Genomic DNA, 19,996 nt, shown 5'->3' on the forward strand with positions numbered 1-19,996 from the left:
GGCTTGCTGGTAGCCAGCAACATTCCTGTACAGTGTACAGGAATCAGCGCTGCTAGTAAGGCAGAAGTAGTAGACCCTCATCGAGCACACTCCTGTAACCAATCACGCTCTTGACTGAGGTTAGGACCTCCTACCTCCTCATTTACATATGGACACAGAAATACAGAAATAAATATATATAGGTGAACAGAAATACAGAAATAAATAAATGTAGGTGAACAGAAATGTATAAATAAATAAAAAGCATTTATTCTTTTATTTATACTTTTTATTTATACATTTATTTCTGCATGTATTTATTTATTCATTTATTTATGCATGTATTTATTTATACATTTATTTCAGCATTTATTTATGTATTTATTTATGCATTTATTCATTTATTTATTTATTTATACTTATGTCAGGTTTGGTCCTCCATAATCTCTCTCTCTCTTTGTCTTCAAAATAAGAGCTTTACGTTTCACCCCATTGGTATTTAGAGCTAGGTTCTTAGCAGGGGGCTTTTAATTTGAAAGTAGCGACCGTTGGTAGAGAGAGACAGAGCGGAGCCACAGCGGACAGAGAAGTGGCTTTAGCCTCAAAACACTCAGAGCACCATATTACGAGGAAATATGTACGGTAGATAACCGTGGCATTTTTATACCGCCGTTTTTTTGACATCACTTTGCACAACAGGAATTTATGTATTCATTAAAAAACACACAAAAAGGGCACTTTATCATAGGAGGCAAAAAGGGCAGGGGCTCAAGCACCCTTTGGGCCTTATGTGTGCACGTGCCTGTTAAGGTGGACCACCCGCTGAAGCTGAAAATGACCATTGCTTCCTCTATAGGCGAATTTTTAATCAACAATGGCAGAGATTACTCAACTTGCTGACAAACACATTGCATTTCCTCTGACTATTTCAGAATAAAAGTAAACTCCAGTTTGACCAGTGTGATGCTGCAGCAGTAGGAAATGCTCAATTTTGCATTAGCAGTGGTAAAACCTATATAGCCCTCGAGTGTCACTGATACAGTATCATCAGGAACACCGACGTCTAGGGCTGTAACGACACACGTACGAAACCGAAATCGCATTACTCAGATCCACGAACCAGCCCTGACCAGATCCAGCCCTATGAGCTATAAGTAGCCCCTTTCACACAGAGACAACGCATTAACATCACAGCAGTGGATCGCCAATTCTCCGCCGTTGTTCGTTCACACAGAGCGAGGTACACGTCATGATGATGACACAAGTGTGTTTTCAAGGTGTTTCCCCGGTGTCCCCCTTGTCAATTTAAACCCGCGGATTATCTATCTATCTATCTATCTATCTATCTATCTATCTATCTATCTATCTATCTATCTATCTATCTATCTATCTATCTATCTATCTATACACACATGCTCCATACATACATACATATATAGTTCACTGAAGTCTCGGTCCGGAGGGCTGACCATTGTGGAGATTTTTTTTCATCACAAACACTCAGTGAGTTAAAGTTTCTTGCAGGTGATAGACGCTGTTTTTCGAGCAGAAATATGACGAGGAGTCAGTAGGACAGGAGGGAGGACAGACGCTTCTCCATGTACAGCTGCGGTATTTTTATTTTTTTAAATTATCAGTATCATATACAGAAGTTATTAAAATGTTACATGAATAAAATATTCAATTTAAAAAATTAAAAAATCGAAGTTTCTATTGAACCGTGGGTCAAAAATCGTGATACAAACCAAATCATGAGTTTGGTCTATCGTTACAGCCCTACCGACGTCACAAGCTTACACGGAGGAAAAAAGACCTGGCTGTGGCATCCTGACTGTACAATCGTTTGGGTTGTACAGGTTGGTTAATGTTCCTGAAAAATGACTTGTGTCAGTAGAACTGAGCAGTGTTGGTAGTAACGGCGTTTAAGTATAACGGCGTTATTTTTTCTGTAACGGAGTAATCTAATGAATTACTTTTCCCATCGTTACAACGCCGTTACCGTTACCGACTATAAAATGTGGCGTGTTACAAATTGAAGTTTCTCTTTGAAGCTGTTGTCAACCGACTTGGCTCTCAGCCACCGGAGCAGCAGGGCTGCTTTATTTTTCTCCGGTGAGGCAGGAGGGAGGGGCGGGACAACCGCAGGGTTGATGATTGGCTCTCTAAAGGTAGAGTGAGAGTTCGTAAGCCAATCAGAGGCTGTGTTCGGTTTACACACAAACCACACAGCCTTGCACACACAAACTAGCAGAGGTGAGCTGCAGAAATGGCGAGTCCAGAGGGAAAGTTTACGTTTTCAAAGTGGAAGTACAGACACTACTTTAACCTCTTTTGTCCACGTCCGTTTTAAGCAACTCTAATCTAATGAAGCATCAACTGCACGCGCTTTTACAACACTAGTGGCCAAGACCCAGACTCCTTCATTGGCTAAATGCCAGGGAGAGCAGGTGCCGGTCCGCCATGCAGAAAGACATTTTCTAAATACATAGATGCAGAGTACATTAAAATCAATGCCGAGCTCAAAGGGGGAAGAAAAGTAAGTAAGGCAAGAGTTACTTTTCCTGGTAACTAATTACTTTTATATTGGAGTAATTCCGTTACTAACTCAGTTACTTTTTGGGAGAAGTGACTAGTAACTATAACTAATTACTATTTAAAAGTAACGTTACCACCACTGGAACTGAGGGGAGAAGTGAGATTGAGAAGAGATGAGAAGTCTCATTACCTGAGGTTTTCTACCTCCTGTTTTCTGAGAGGAGACGATGGCGCTGCAGATAAGAACTTATCAGCCTCCTGCCCTTTCCCACTGCAAAACACACAGAGCCAAACACAGTATTCACTAAGACAGCAGCTATATGCAGGACAAACTCCTCTGCGGTCATTACAATTGGTTACATGATAGACAATTTGAGCTATCATAAGTTTGTAATGTATTCAAGTCTTTGGAGACCCACTCAGCTTTTGTTTTGACAGCTGAACATCCATAATCAGTAGAAACAAAGATTTCAACACGTACCACACACTGGTCAACTGAACATAAGTTCATTAATGAGTTATGCACTGATCAGCCATTGCAATGAGTCGGTGTACTTGAACACACCACCCATGCAAACACCATCGTGAACCAAGTGGCATCCACATGAATGCCAGAATCCAAGGAAATCCAAGAAAAATACTATGACGAGAAAGTCAAAGTTTTGTGGTTTTAGAGTTGTGGCTGATCAGTGTACACTGTGATATATTAAGTGTTTTAAAGCTCATCTTCACTCCCACTGTCCATTCATCAAGATCATTGAGTCTTGTTCAATTTGAAGAACTCACGCCAGTGCGCTATATGGTGCCACATGTGAAATTAGCAAGCTAAGAGGTCGAACTATCTAAGAGGTAAATAACCCAGACCCATGACTGCAATAACAAACCTTATACGTTGGTTGATATTAACCAGTGCTATCTCTGTGAGTGAGTGAGTGAGAGTGAGAGTGAGAGAGAGTGAGAGTGAGACCGACCTGCAGGCATCACTGTTCTCACTGCCACTTTCTGTGCTTCCTGACTGACTGGAAGACTTGGAGCCTGTTTCTGTCTTGGTGTCCTGCTGCTGATGTTCAGGCAGCAGCAGCAGAGCGTTCCTCAGGCAGATGGCTGCAAACTCCATACTGGCAACTGGGATAGCTGCCGACTGGCCCTCACTATCGAAACACAAAAACAAACATAGCTTGGGATGGTTCTGGGCAAGGGGAACATCAGCAGATTACTTACTAATTAGATATCAGTTAGACAGTGTTACTATTAGATATAAAAACAGTTTGAGAGGGGAACTGTATGAATCATGAACAATGCATATCAAATATTTTAGTTAATAAAATGGTGCAGACATTAAATAAAATTCAAAGCCTTGGGTTTGAACATTTCACTCAAAGGACATATGACAGCTTAAACCGATACATGTCAACATACAGAACAACCATACAACATACTATAAAAGATAATTCCATACAATCAATTTACCATTTCAAAAAACATAAAAAGTCCATTGAGGCATTTTTTGTTGAATATAGAACCTTCAATGTCAAGTAATGTATGCATATGTTTTTTTTATCATTACTTAAATGCAGTCTGTGTAGTTAGAGATCTTTGGATGTACAGTTCAAGTCCTTTACAGACATCCACAGGTATGCAATAACATGAAACTCAATTAGCAGACTTGATGAGTTGTGTCATCAAAGGTAAAATCATATAATTACAGAGAGCAGTAAATGTCCAGTCCAGTAAATGGCAATTATAACCAGTGAAGCGATAGCACAGTAGGTGAATTTTGGAACTTTGTTCAGAGTTACTCTAGGCTCATTTTGTCCAAGTTCAAGCTTTAGGTAATGAACAGACATGAGACCAAAACTGACCTTTTTGCTTTTGGCAGGTCAGCAATGTTTAACTATTTTTTAAGTTGAAAACCAAGATTAACAATATATCATGGTGTCAGCATTTTAAATGGAGCACTGCTGCGGACAATAAAGGTAAATGCATAAATAAGTAGTTCCTTTAGTGGCATTCAGGCAAGGGGGATACACTTGTTTGAGTTAAAACTGACCTGTAGATAGTATTCTGGGTAGGCTGGGATGCCAGGACAATTTTGCGATGGTAGCCCTGCCCGACAATAGACTGAACTATACCTTTCTTGCAAGGTAAACCTTTGCTCTCCTGCTCCGACCCCTGAAAAAATAAACACAGAGAACATGACATTAAATACACTCATCTTTAAATAAGCTAAAAGATCCAGATGTCGGAAAAATCCAACAATGCCAAATGTTAAACTCAAATAAGGATCTACATCAGTGGAGTCATACCCCTTTGTTAGCAGATATGCAGCACTCTGCGAGCCGCAGCCACAGTCGAGGGTTGGAATGGTAAACCTGCACAGCCTCCATCAAGCACTCAAACGCTGCCAGAGGCCTGCCGATGTGCAGCAGCTGAATACCACAGTTATACAGCAGCTCATAGCGCTTGTTGGCTAGTAGAGCACACATGGGGATACCAGTGAACGTCTTAGCTGGATATTAAAGGTAACAAGAGAAGAGAGGGACTTGTTATTCTCTAGAATGCACATGTTAACAATATACTATACAGTGCAAAACTGAAACAACAATATTAAACAATGAGTGTGTTTACTTGTCTGAATAAAGGGCAGTGCACACAAAGAATTATGATTATAACTAGAAAGAGAACTATGAGCGCCCACAGTGTTTAACGATATCATTCTGCAGTGGTGTGTGGTTTATAGAGAAACAAAAAGAGAAAACACACGGAAGGACATGGTTTTATGAAATTCTTTACAGATTTGGAGTTAGAATTGGACTTTATCTTTTAAAGTCAAATTATATTCATACTTTTGGCTGAGTCATGGCAGTTTTCCTTATGAACGGTATATAACATACTTAAGTGACCCTATTAGCACCAGACAAAAGAAATATTTTCTGACTTTCCTGCAATGGGACCTCTCCACACACACAGTTCATTTTGTAAGTGGATATCTGTCTGAGATTATTGTCCACAAAAAATATACATTCATGTTTTCTTAAATGCTGCTGTGCAAAATAGTCAGTTTGGATTCCCATGTTGACCATTTGACCAACAGTGAACAATTCATGCTTCTTTGAGATGCTTCGATGCAAAGCTAGGTGAAGCTTGAAATCAGTGTAACCTCTGTCCACCATGGACTGAGGTACTGTAAAATAAAAGGTGAACTTTTCCAGCCTACAGGAACTGAGTACTTGCTAAAATCATTTAGTATCACTTTAAAGCTCATCAGGTTCTTTCAGGAAATAGTACTTGCTATGACCCACATTGCCCGTTGCTTCCGTCTCCTAGCTGTGCGCATGTGTGGTCATTCTCTTGCAGTGCCTTCTTGAAGTAGAAAATGCCTAGGTTATGTTTTCCCATTGCAAAGTGAATGCAGCCCAGATTGTTCCAGAACATACATCGAACACATTCACCTGAATGAGACAGGACACAACAGCAATCCATTACATGGCCGAAAAATCATCAGATGTTTCATTGACATCTTCAGTGAAACCAGTATTTGAAAGCACCATTTAGCCAATTCTACATTAACAATACAAATCACGGTAAATTACAAAACTAGCTGTGAGGGTTTTTGACACCAGGCTCATCAGAGGGAGCCATCAGTCATGAGAGGTGCAGTAGTTGTCACCTGTCTTGATGGGTCCAGGATGCTCTGCGATGTTGGAACTGTTCAGGAGCTTCACTGCTTTCCGGTAGTTTCCTCTCAGGTACTCAAAGTTACTCTTGAGGAAGAGTGAGGGTGCAGACTGATGGATGGGACGGGAAACAGGTCAGAGAGAGAACTAGAAGAGGGTATGCACTGATGTCACTTACCCACATGGTTACCCGGACATCCAACTATAAAGCAAGGATTCTCTTCACGACTTTCACAAAGAACAGACACAGTTAATAAGAACTACTTCATAGTAGGTGTGTTGCTGAGGACCAATCAAAGTGCAGTGTTGAGTGGGAAGTTGTTTTGATCAGAAATGTTAATGATGTCATTAAAAGAAAACATTTAGCTGATCCAAAGCTCTCCAATATGGCGGCAACACATACATACAGCGACAGTGTACAGCAGCCAATCAAAAGTACTTTTTTTTTTGTTTTCTAGACAACCGTTCATCTGAGTGAATTCATACTTGGTGGGTGTGTAGCTGAGGACCAGAGGAAGTGCAGCATCGAGTGTTAAGTTGTTTAGACACACAACACGTTTAATGAACTTCGAATAAGCAAAGGAACAGTTTGGCGCACAGCTTGCAATTAATAAAAACACAGTCACATCACATCACAGCAGGGTGGGCTTCAGGGCTCTGACTGACTGAACAGGACAAAGGCAGGCATCCCGTTCAGTGAAACTGCCTGGGAGAAAAAGTGAGCGCACACAGGACAAAAAAGAGGCAGTTTAACAAGCCAGCAGGAGTGCAGACATGTTGGTGAACAAAATGCTTCAGTTTGACTTCCTTTTATTATAATCTGGCATCTGACAAATAGGGTCTACAATTTTCATTATTCATATTTCTTGATAAAAGTGTGACATGGAAATAAGATAATGACGATAAAATGATTCAATACAATATTGAAAAATTAAGACAACTGTTTTATATTTATCTTAATGAATGGTTATATCAATCGAGTAATTAAAATAAACTTTTCGAAAAGTTGATTGAAATAAGTCATTAGTAATGAGCTGACTAATTATGAAAAACGATTGCTAGATTAATCGCTAAAAAAATAACTGTTTGCTGCACAATAGACTAACCAGAGAGAAGTTGCGGTTAATCCCCTCTCTCGACGACACTGGTGGTTATACCCAAGGTGGCATTCGCTAATTTGAGTTTTAGTGTGTTAATAACCCTATAGTCAGTAGGTGATTTGTTGATTTTTAACAGGGCCCAATGCAAGCACCACTCTGCCCTGACACACCTATGTACACCTCCCAAAGGACATTGTTGCAGGACACCTTAACCAGAACTGTGACATTTCTAATTCTACAATTCCATTTCATCCAGTTATCTTCCTTCTCTCCCTACTACAATTGTCTTTTTATAACTGTATTAAAAAAATTAGTTAATACACCTTTACATTGTAGCAGGGGAGTCAGTTTAAAACCTTATATTTAAAAAGTATAATACAGGAAACCATGCTTGGGGTAATTAAAAATTGGTGTAATGACTGTTTGTCCAGCAGAGTGCGCTTCAACGGGGGAAAAAACAGCTGGTGTCAGGGAAATGCAACAGCTACCTCACTAATGGTTAAACTATAAACCAGCACAAAATTGTTAATTGGCAACATAACATAGCCACCATGTTCTGGACTGACACACTTAAAATGCTAGAAAAAAGTTACATTTTGGTTTAAGAACACTGATAGCAAACTTTTGTTGATCTGGTAATTTTTTCGTTTTTATACAATCAGGAGTCTGTACAGGGGGTTTTATATTGTAAATTGACCGGATGCTCTATGCCATTCCTGTATCTCCGAATTCCTGTTGGCGCAATCTGCTCTGTGCAGCTTGTTGCAGCTTCCATCAAAAATAAACCAGGCAGCCAGATCGCAAAGCAGCCGTGCCCGCCTTGACTCCACAGTGCGCCGGAGCTGATGGCGGCTGCTTGTGATTTGTAACACTCTATCTTGCTTCTAGCGGATGGAGAGTGATGGCAGGTTAACAAGGGGGATGCTTATTGGTCATTTTGCTAACAAGGGGGACGGCATCCCCCCTCAAATCGCCTACTACCTACAGTCAGTGTTAGGTGTGGAGTAGTTTGGATGGGGGGGGGCAGGGGGGGCATTAAGACATCACATGCTGATTTGAACAAGACAATGGAATAGCATTAACAGAGACTGAGACTCACGTTCCCCGCTGTATTCATCACTGATTTGATCTCCCTTTTACAGGCCTTGGAGGATTTCATCTGAATGTAGGCTCTCACTTTGTACTGTAAAAAACAAACGTCAATCACAGACAACCGGATGGAGACTGAAACAGAAACAGTGCATGTAAAAATCTAGAAGCAACTTGCCTGATGCATCTTTGATTTAGCTGCCTCAATCATGGCTGTGAACTCTGCTTTCTGGTTTGCTCCATCTTTGTTTGAACTGTTGTTCTGGAATCCAGCACAGCACACAAACAACAGTCATCTTGATGCTTATCTAAAGTGACTGCACGTTTTTTTTGATAGAGAACATCTCCTACCTCTCCCTTGCCATTCTTGTTACTTCCTTGTACAGACAGCTTGTCCAGCACGGCCAGCAGATGGAGGGCCTTCTCTGGCTGGAAGGTGAGCAGGTACAGATCCACCAGCAGGAAGCACACGGCCTGGGCAAACTTCTCTTCTAGGACAAACAACATGATGAGTCTATGTCAAACTCAAGGTTGACACATGGACCTTATAAAGCATCTATTCATCACTGACACAATAACTGGGTCAACTCTCAGAAATAGGATTGTGGTTAAGACTAGCGGTCAACCGATACTGGATTAGTATTGACAGTGGCCAGGTACAACATAGTCATCTATATTAATTTTTTACATGTTTTTCTCTCTTTTTTTTTTATTGAACAATCTTTATTAGAAGTGTTGAACTGAACATTCTCTCTCTGATTAGTTACAGTGAAAATAGTCAAATAGAGTAACAATTTAATCTATTTAAATTAGTCTTTAATTCAGGGTTGAAAAGCTAGCAGTAGCTGTCTGTTTGATAACAAGACACACGATCTGTGATTTAGTGGATTAAATTGTTGGAAACTGTTCTATTTACAATGGATGATGAGCTGTTCTGAGGCTGAACTGGCCAGGATTACTTCTGTTACTTCTACATTATTAAATGCCACTCTTACTAACCATTAATATTTGCGCATTTTCCCGAACTCCCGGGGTAAGGAGGATCCTACAGTGTGTGATTTCATTTAATTAATGGATAGACAGCTGACGTGGGTGGATTATATGGAAGAGAGAACTCCACAGTAAGTAAAGTATTAAGTAATGTTAACAGAATGGTTTTTGTTTCTGCCTGCCTGCCTGCCTTCAGTGCCCTGTCCCTATCGTGGAAATGGTGATGGTGTTGTGTTATATATTCAATATTAGATCAACTGAAAACAGATGAGCGAGCTCTGGCTATGACAGACTACATATGACTTGAATGCCACACCTATAAGCCTCCGGTACAATCATTTGTTCCAACATTTAACACTACAACGGGACTGCAAAGACTTAAAGGTAGCCTGTGTTTCCTATCACTAATGCCAGTGGAGAATTACTTTATGACAGAAATATCATCAATGTGATACATCTCTCTTAGTTTAAATTGAAAAACATGACATTGATTAAAGTCTGTCATGCATGTATGTCAGCTGCATACATGCATGAAAGAGTTGACAAACAGCAGTTACCTGTCTGTGTCAGTTTGTTTACTTGAGATTAAGGGGGAGAAGGACATTGAGAGGATTTAAATATTTTCAAGTGACCCTCAACTGATCATGAAGACTAGCGTGTCCTCCATGCAAAATGGTGACAAAGTTCAGCTGATAACAAAGGTCCCTGACCATTAGTGAAGACACTGATCTCAAATCATGACTTTAATTCCCCATAAACCTTGTTACTTTCCTATTTAAGGACCAATTTGACCAGTCCAGTCCATCAAACTACAGAAAGGGCCCAACCCAGGAGAAACTGCATTAGTAAGGTTTCACAGATTTTATTGGTCAATGGTAGACCACACCCCCAAAAAACTCAGGCTGCACGATATTGTAACAAGAAATTCACAAGGATAAGGATAAGTGGGGTTGATCATTTTGGCGTCACAATTTTCATTTTCACTGAAAAAAATTGCTCTGTGCCAAACAAAAAACTTTTTTGTTTTTTTTACACTTGAAGAGCAAGATTTGTAAAGCAGGACAAATCTGCAGCACTCCATATAATGCTATTAGGCACACATTTTAAATCTTATTTAGATTAATCGTGCAGCTCTTCTTACAACTAACATATATTCTTAAAAGCAGCACCTGCTCACACAATCACTAAAAATTATGTAGTTTTGTTCTTGATAAGTTTTAAAATGCCAATCAAAACTGCAAATGTTGATCAACTGACTGATAATCTCATCAAACACTTGAGCAGTAGACTTTACTAGATCCATGTAAACAACTACAACATACCAAATGGTTCCAGAAACTGGTATAGCCTCTCCCCTATGGAGATGGCTTCAGAGAACTGCCGCATATGATAGTGGATGATGGCTTGATTATAGTAGAGCAAGCTATTTTCAACATCGTCCAACCCATCAGCGTCCTCTGCTGATGTGTGAACCTGAAAAATAAGGACAGGATGAGCAATCAAGTGTTGTATTTGAACTTCACTGAAAACAAATTCATCTGAAAGCATGACAATACCACGACACACATTTCAACAGTTACCTGGTTTTTCATTGCCATGAGAGACTGCTTCAGAGTCCCTGTGGTAGTCTGACCACTTTTGTAAAACTTTACGACAGCTTTATTCAAGGCGATCTTGTAGTCCTCTTTGTTGAGCTCCTGCAGGGCTTCAAGGTGTTTGAGAGACTCGTCGTACTTCCCAGTCTGTGAGGAACACAGAGGCCCGTTTCACCACATTTGACAGATGTCATTCTTAGATAATCTTAAAATGTGTCACTAACCATAACAAGGTCCATACTTATATGAACTCTATAGATTAATCACTAATCATCCTGCTGACTTTTAATAATGATGATTAGGAAAATACCCTAAAGATGGTTTACAGCAGCACTATTTGAGGAAAAGTGAATTGCCATGGGAGTTTTACATTCCTAATGTCTTTCTTTCTCCACTTCATTAGTTTTTACAATTGAGTTTCTACGAAAAATAATTATAATTAAAAAAGTACAGGAATAAACAATGCACCTGTTAAATCTCAGAAGTAGGTTGTAAATTTGATTCTCATAACCTTCCTATTTTTGGGCTTAGCAACAGACATAACTAATGAATGGGCCAGTAAACATAGTTAGAAAATGATCAAAGGGCAGAATGAGCTAGCATGTGTATAAGTGAGTTGGAGCAAATCCTCATAGTTTGCCAAACTAGAAATAAAAAAACTCAGCCTGATTATTACTCACATATGCAGCTAAATGCTTGCACAGTAGCAGGGTTTCTGGTTTTAAAAAACAGAAACTGAGATCGGCTCAAGGTGCTGCACTGGCAGATGTCATCTCACGTTATGAATGGCTATAAGCCAGTGGTGTAGAAACAATCTTTCCCAAAACAAAAAGGGGCACAGCATTGTCTAATCATAAAATAGACATAAAAAGACTTGTTTTTTGGCCAGACAGTGTAGATACTGATTCACTGAGCTCTCCATAGGATAGGCAGTACTTGACTTAAAGTTACTTAAGTTAATCACATCACAACCCTCAAATACAGCGTCTGAGTGTTTAAAGTGAAACTCTCGGCAAAAAGCAACCAAGGCTTTATTTGTGATTGAATATGAGTCAAACCTTCGTGTAAATGCATAATTACGACGAAAGAGGCACTTATAAGATTTAACGTAGTTTCGTTTTCGGGCAAGCTAATTTTCAATGGGGTGCAAGGGCACTCGTACAATAGCATCAAAATCGCTATTTTTAAAACACTAAGAAGGCTCGACGAATGAAATTTTGCTCATAGTATCACCAGGGTCTCTACACATGAACACGAGCATTGAGAACATTGTTTGTGTATGCAGAGTTTACTAAAAAGAAAGCCCCAATACTGGTGTATCAGTGGGGCCCTAATGGTGTCCATAACTAACTCAATACATTTTTAAATAACTTCCCAGTCTGTGATCAATAAAGTAAAGTAATTCTATTCTAATAAGCAGTATTTACATCTATCTTTCTCCATCATCAATATTCATCTTGAAATACAATTCAAACTGTGAGTGGGAATCTGGACATTCTGACTGGATAAATGTAATACATTGGACTTTTGGAGATTTTTCAAGTTAACAAAGGAAGAAAAACATTAAATACCCAATAACAAAACCCTGCAGTGTAAACTGATATCGAAGAGAAACACACTGTAATATTGAGGGTTGAGGAAGCTTAAAATGTGTAAAGAATTTTGATCAGCTTAATTTCAATGGATCCTGATCCACAAAAAATTGCCAGCCCGTAATTAGTATCAGAACATTTCTATTGTTGATGCTTTACCATCATTCAGAAAAGCAGTATGGTTATTATAGAGTTTTATACCATTTCCATTAAGGTTGGCAAGTGTGACATTTTCAAATTAAGCCTGGTGTGGCCCTATCTCTTACCCAGTGCTTATTGGTCAACTGCTAGTGCTAAATGTACAGCAGCTGAGCCAAACAGACCATGGGCCTCTTTTGATGGGTGTCAAGGTGTTATAGCAGAGAACTGCCGAAGCTGTTGTGGATGGCTTTTTAAATATGTAAGGAAAGAAAGAGTATGATTTACCGAAAACGATTCATATGCACTGGCTGCCACTTCTTTCTCTTGGTCTGTCATTCCAGGAGATGATGAGCTGTCATGTTTTGGCTCATTTTGTTCTGTTGAAAATGAAAAGACAAGAAAAGTCAGACTTGCATAGCATTGGTCTCCAGCCTAGGCTAAAACTGCAATGGGGATGAGTTTCACTCAGTGCCACTTTATTAGGTGAACCTTTCTAATACTATCCCATTACCCCCAGAAAAGCCTGAATTCATGGACTCAACACAGTTCCTCAGTGATTCTGTTCCATGTTGGCACAATAACATCAGGTGGTTGCTGCAGATGTGTCAGCTTTACATTCCTGCTACATCCCAAAGGTGCTCTAATGGACTGAGATGCGGTGACCATGGAGGCCACCAGACTTCAATAAACTCATTCATGTTAAAAGAACCACCTTTGCTGTGACTTGGTCTGATATACAGCTGAAATAATACAGACATAAGAAGACAGACTGTGGCCATAAGTAGATAGGCTGTAGCATAATATGTAATTATACTCCACTGATGGAGTTTGATGATATGACAATCGCTTCTCAGTGAGAAGATAGTCAACAGGCACAGATTCTGCCATGCAACAGTGGTGTCAACAATGGGTTAGTATGGTGGCTCAGTGGTCAGAACTGTCGCCTCACAGCAAGGAGGCCTGAGGTCAATTCTTGGCAAAGACAGACATTGAGTTTACTTGGTTTACAGTGTGTATGAGTGTGAGAGACAATAAATCCTGATTCACATCTACATATTCTGTGGGAGTTCTCCCTTTAATATCTATGTTTATATTACTTTTTCAATGCTTAATTATGGGGCTTAATTTGTGCCAATAAAATATCTCCCACACCACTGCCAGTGCCAGTACCAGCAGCCTGAACTGTTGAAAGCACGATGATCCAGCCTGCATGTGGCAACAGAAATGAGAATTATAGAGCAGGAGATGTTTATCCACTCTTGTCCTGTCCAGCTGTGTGAGCTTGTGCCCACTGATGCCCCAGTCTCTAGTCTGAAACCAGTCCTCCTTTAAAGGTTCATTCCACCACTTTCACACATCGAAGCATGTTAAAATGTCTCGGAGAGAGATGCTGCACATGTGAGTAAAGTAGTATAAGCCTGTCTCTAGGGGAAGCTGCAAGTAATCTGATAAATTCCCTGTAGTGATGTCAAACTATGGCTATGTTGCACTGTGGGTAATGTAAATACGGTGTTTTGTAAAGCAATCGCAACAAATGTGTAAGGCACTGCTGATGGATACATGTTTTCTTTTGTTTTGTACAAACAGCTTGCAGCTTTTATTTTGTAGACTGCTGTAGTCTGATAGTTGGATGGACTTTCTTAATAAAAGGGGAATTTAAATAATAAAAACGTAGCCACTTGCAGTAATTTAGATATATGCCATACACTGAGATGTATCGAGAATCGTTTACATATTAATCATAATCGAATCGAATGGTGAGTCCAGTGAAGATGCACACCTGTACTGTGTGCACAGTAGATGAGCTGACAGTTGACCTTAAATTGAGAACCTCATTCAAAACTGTGACATGTGATGTCCCCGCTCTGGTGTCGCTCTTTACCTCAAGATATATTAAAATCACGTCACCTGGCTTACATCGCTTCTCCAGGACAACCGCAGCTGGCAGTTAGTAATGCTACTGTGGGCAGGAGCGCGTGGGGTTAACGCTAGCTTTAGATAGTGTTACTGCTCGGTGTGTGTGTGTGTGTGTGTGTGTGTGTGTGTGTGTGTGTGTGTGTCGATCATTTACTAGAGGAGCTCCGGACGGTATCGAAAGAAGTCTGCATGCATGTTTGGTTCGTTGATGTTCGACTCGGTTAGGAAGGAGCTCAAGAACTACATTTCTGTCTGAAGTTTCTCCAGAACACGTCCTCGAGCAACATGCATCACGGTTAGGCTATCGTTCAACGACGCAGGCGTCCCGTGAGGCTCTTCTCTGGTGGGCACGGAGCACAGCACAACCTTACCATCAACTGAGGGTTACATGAGCGATTCACTTAAGGGTACAATACATTCTTCATGTGACCATTTAGGTGTAAAGGTGCATCTGTTCAAGGAGTTCAAGCTAGCTCAAATTGGCCATAACTACAGTTAGCCATCCAGCTACCTTTAGCTGACACTCACCTGTGTTTTCTGCCATTTCTGGGACCGTTTAAAGGACGGTAAGAAATCCTGTCTTCGTAGTTAAGATTAGATCAGATTAAATTTCGCGAACCGGCGCAAAGAGTGTTGAATTAATGCGTGAATACTCAACATTCAGTGTTTCACACACAAGTTGGCTAGCCACAATCTGTCCTGTCCGCTCCAAATAGATTCTTCTTTGCTGTCTACGGACGGTTTGCAACCAGCACGCTGTGGCGCACTGCCGCCCCCTCATGGACATGTCAGGACAATATGAGGTTTGGTTAGTAATTCTTCTTCTTCTTCTTCTTCTTCTTCTTCTTCTTCTTCTTCTTCTTCTTCCTTCTCCTTCTCCTTCTTCTAATAGAATTCCGGCAGGCTGTACGCAAAGGAGCGTAATGATGCCCTCCACAGTCAAGACTTAACAGTTATCTTAAATTCTCACATACAGACCTGTAGAATGAAGGAACTTTCAACTGCTTTTCCAATGAGATCGATATTCTGTTCTGCTCTGAAAATTGATTTATGAGAGAAAACTGATAGACCCACATCTGAAAGTCCTTTGAACAACTGCTGTCTTTTGCTTTTATATTTGTTGCAGATGTGGTTTCTGGGCTTCCCCTCTTTAAGGTGTCGGCGTGTAGTTTGATCATAAAAGGAGTCTGCGGAGTCAAGGCGGGTGGAATGAAGAAGCAATCTTTATTGAAACAAAATCTAGCGCCTTGAGTCCTGATCAGAAGCGGCCGTGTTCTGATATTATCAAATCTGTGGACAAAACAATGCCAAAAAGCTCTGCCCTCTGCTCCCTCAAAACCTCAGCCTTGGCTTCTTAGGAGGTTTTTCCAAGTGCCACCCTCCGTTTCTTTCCCTGCACCGGCCTTTAGAGCCCCTTTCCCAGTAAACACCCACTTCTTCTAATTGGTCATTTGGCATATTATCCAATAGCCTAAAAGAGGAGTTGACCTGTTTCTCCACTCTTCTCCTCTAACTCATCTGACCTGGCTGCAGTCAACTGTAGGTCTTGTCCCCAAAATGACCCAAATGGGTTCCCCATCCCTCTATGGGAACATAAACGTTTGGGCATCTCCCACCATTTGGTGGGGGCCAACTTCAGGTTTTAGTACTTTATGATGGCCTGCCGTCTACTAACCTTTAGCCTTCACCAGTTGAAAAACTACTTTAGGACCCCTGGAGCTGTGAGCCTCACTCTGTCTGCACTCTTTAACTCATATGAGGAGAAACAATTAGTCATCATTTAATCTACACTAAGTAAATTCAAAAATCAGAATGTGTTGCCATCCAGACACCTCACAGACAATCATAACATGATGCACGATTTCTAAGTTTCCACATTCACACAGACCATCTGGATGCTTCCCTACTACTTTTCCCTACTACACCCTGCCAGACCACAGTGACCTAATCTCATCCTGGTTAAAATTACATTGTCTCTCCGGCCCAGCTTTCGTTTTCCATATCTAACTTTTAACAGTGGGCTGTAAAGCGAAGAAATACCTGCCCCTCTTCTCCATAGTCCACTCTTCCTGCCACTGATGTTCCAGTTTTTCTTTACATCTGCTGTTACATTCACTTTTCCCCAGGGGGACATTCAACTCTACGGTTTCCTTTGACAAAGCTAGCTTTGCCAAGAAATAAGAGATTTTGTTTCCCTCCACTCCTGAATGGCCAGGTACCCACAGAAAGCATACATTGAATCCCGATCTTTCAATTCTAAATAAGCAAGATAAAATTTCCCAGATCAGATCAGGACGGGCCCTTGATGTCCCCTCCTTCAGAGCCACCAAAGTAGCAGCTGAGTCAGAACAGATAATACTTTTTGGGAGCTTGTTTTCCTCAACCCAATCTAGTGCCCATAAAATTGCCAGCAACTCTACAGAGAAAACTGACAATTGATCTGACGTACGGACACTCTGTCTTGATCTACTGCTGGCCACATATACTCCTAGCCCAGTCTTCCCAGACTCTGTGTCCTTAGATCCATCTGTAAAAATTTGACTATATTCATTAAACTGATTCAGACATCCTAACACATTTTCATAAGGGATATTTTTCTCACTCTCTAGCAGGTGGAGATACACCTCAGGGTCGGGAAGAAGCCAGAAGGGTATCGGAGACCAAATAGTCACTATATCTTTGTCCAGTTCTAATTGTATTGCCAGCTGCTTAATGAGATATAAGAAGTTTGATTTCCTTTCTTTACCTACGAATTCCCAAGAGTCTTCCAAAAGACATTTTCCTGCAGAACTATTTTTTGACCACTAAATTTATTCTAGTAGTGGAGCCCCAGATTATATCTCCTGATTCTTAGAGGAAACTCTCCCATTTCAACCAGTAGTGCAGCAATAGGGGTGGATCTAAAGGCTCCACAGCAGATTCTTAAGGCTTTGGCTTGGACCCGATCCAATTTGCAAAGAACTGATTTAGCCGCTGCTCCAAATATCACACACCCGTAGTCTAAGACAGATCTTATCATGGCTCTATAGATCATAAATAAGGTGTCCCTTTCAGCCCCCCAGTCACTTCCAGCCAAGCTACGGAGAATGTTGATCACTTTTTCACATTTATAAACTAATTTATCTATATGACATTTCCATGTGAGTCTTTCATCCATCCATACCCCAAGGCATTTAAAAACATTAACTCTTTCTAGTGGGCAATCATACAAAGAGATATTTAAAACAGGAATTTTCCTCTTACATCCAAATATCATGAATTTACTTTTAGAAGTAGAAATCCTAAAACCCCACTTATTTGCCCACAGAACAGTCAGATCTATAGTCTTCTGGATTTGACTGAAGAGATGATCAATATTTCTTCCTCTCTTCCAAATGGCACCATCATCCGCAAATAGCGACTTTCCAACGCTTTGAGGGACTTCTTGGAAAATATCGTTGATCATTATATTGAAAAGTACAGGACTGATGACTGAACCTTGGGGAGTACCATTTTCGATGTTAACAGTTTCTGACACATCTCTTCCAACTCTGACCTGAATGGTTCAATTATTAAGAAAAGCCTTAATCCAGTAGAACATTCTGCCTCTTATACCAGCATCATAGATTTTAATTAGCACTCCCTCCCTCCACATAGAGTCATATGCTTTTTCAATATCCAAAAATACTGCAATTACAGATTCTTTATTTATGAAAGCTTTCCTAATTTCTTGATCCAAGATTGCTATTGAATCCATAGTATTTCTTCCTACTCTGAACCCATTTTGATAATTCACAAAAAACCCTTTAGATTCCAGGAAATAAACTAATCTGTTAGTAACCATTCTTTCCATGATTTTACACTGGACAGATGTTAATGCTATCGGTCGATAAGAAGAAGGACAGGATGGATTTTTCCCTGGTTTCAAAATTGGAATTACAACAGCATGTTTCCATTTTATTGATAATTGACCCTCCTCCCAACCATAATTAAAAAGAGTGAGGATTTCATGCAGAGCAATATCATCTAACTGTTTGAGCATTTCGTAGCTGATCTTATCTTGGCCTGGAGTGATATTTGCCCCTGCCTGTACTGCATCTTTTAGCTCTTTGGGAGAGAAGAATACATTGTAGGAATTACTTTCCTCACCAACAAAATCCAGTTTCCATCCTTCTGACTTCAGGGTTTCCTCCCTCATCTTAATATTCTCAACTCCAAGAGAAGTAGAGTTATGCACCTCATGGAAAGCTTTAACACACATGCTTGCTTTTTCTTTATTTTTAACAGTCTCAATACTACCATCATTCAGGGCTGGCATTGTAGATCTGACCACTTTTCCTGACATTTTATGAATTCTGGACCACCTGTCTGACTGGTATGAAAGAGGATTAGGGCCACATGTGAATTTTATTTTTTTAGTTCTGACTTTAAAATCAGAATTCTGAGATTAAAGTCAGAATTCTGAGATTAAAGTCAGAATTCTGAGAATAAAGTCAGAACTCAAAAAATGTTTACATGTGCAGACTTCTGACTTTATTCTCAGAATTCTGACTTTAATCTCAGAATTCTGAGAAAAAAGTCAGAATTCTGACTTTAATCTCAGAATTCTGACTTTAATCTCAGAATTCTGACTTTTTTCTCAGCATTCTGATTTTAATCTCAGACTTCTGACTTTATTCTCAGAATTCTGAGAAAAAAGTCAGAATTCTGACTTTAATCTCAGAATTCTGACTTTAAAGTCAGAACTAAAAAAAAAATTCACATGTGGCCCTAATCCTCTTCCGTAGACTGGAGTATCTGGTCCTAGAGTGCCACAAAAAGACCTCCAACTCTTCTTTTAGCTTCTTTTATAGTTTTCCTTGCAAGTGCTCTACATTGCTTGAAATAGAAGACATTTTCCTGAATAGGACATCTACGCAAGATCTTAAATGCTTGCTTTCTCATTTTTACTGCCTTATCACAGTCACTATTCCACCAAGGAACGATTACCCGTTCCTTAGGGGCCCCTCTACAAGGGATCGCCTTTAAAGCCACGTTCAACATCATTTCACTTAACGAATCATTAAATCATCCTTCTCCTATACCAATCTGAAATTCATCCCATTTAGCTCTTGCAAAATCAAATCTTTTAACTTGGTCCTCAGGATTCATATATAATGACCTCCCAAACTGGCTTATGATAAAGTGATTGCTGCCCATCGAATCTTTATCCAGGACGTTCCATTCCCCGACTCTGGCTAAAGCTGAAGAAGCAAATGTTAAATCAAGGCAGGACATTTTAAGAGAGTTAGTTTCAAATCGAGTTGGTCTAGTATCATTCATAATTACTAAATTGTTATTATCTAAAAAATCCTCAATGACAGTCCCATTTGCATCTCTTTCCTGACTTCCCCACAGGGGAT

At 40.1% G+C, this 19,996-nt stretch overlaps 1 protein-coding gene across 3 annotated transcripts in view; it reads right to left on the reverse strand.

The window, feature by feature from the left end:
* Positions 1-15,386, reverse strand: part of cnot10 (CCR4-NOT transcription complex, subunit 10) — a 32,144-nt gene extending 16,758 nt beyond the window's left edge. The window contains exons 1-13 of one of the 3 annotated variants that reach the window (XM_030394080.1): positions 15,144-15,384; positions 12,984-13,075; positions 10,951-11,112; positions 10,693-10,843; positions 8,732-8,871; positions 8,559-8,642; positions 8,391-8,474; positions 6,185-6,302; positions 5,817-5,966; positions 4,821-5,023; positions 4,565-4,686; positions 3,486-3,665; positions 2,705-2,785 (exon numbers count right to left, since the gene is read on the reverse strand). In XM_030394080.1, coding sequence (XP_030249940.1) covers positions 2,705-2,785; positions 3,486-3,665; positions 4,565-4,686; positions 4,821-5,023; positions 5,817-5,966; positions 6,185-6,302; positions 8,391-8,474; positions 8,559-8,642; positions 8,732-8,871; positions 10,693-10,843; positions 10,951-11,112; positions 12,984-13,075; positions 15,144-15,159 — 1,583 coding nt within the window. In that variant the 5' untranslated portion in view covers positions 15,160-15,384. Of the gene's footprint in view, positions 1-2,704; positions 2,786-3,485; positions 3,666-4,564; positions 4,687-4,820; positions 5,024-5,816; positions 5,967-6,184; positions 6,303-8,390; positions 8,475-8,558; positions 8,643-8,731; positions 8,872-10,692; positions 10,844-10,950; positions 11,113-12,983; positions 13,076-15,143 lie in introns of all 3 variants that reach the window. The other 2 variants (XM_030394081.1, XM_030394082.1) reach the window with 2 other exon arrangements.
* Positions 15,387-19,996: the final 4,610 nt, after the last annotated feature.

This window comes from Sparus aurata, chromosome 17 (assembly GCF_900880675.1).
Source record: "Sparus aurata chromosome 17, fSpaAur1.1, whole genome shotgun sequence".
In the NCBI taxonomy this organism is placed as follows: domain Eukaryota; kingdom Metazoa; phylum Chordata; class Actinopteri; order Spariformes; family Sparidae; genus Sparus; species Sparus aurata.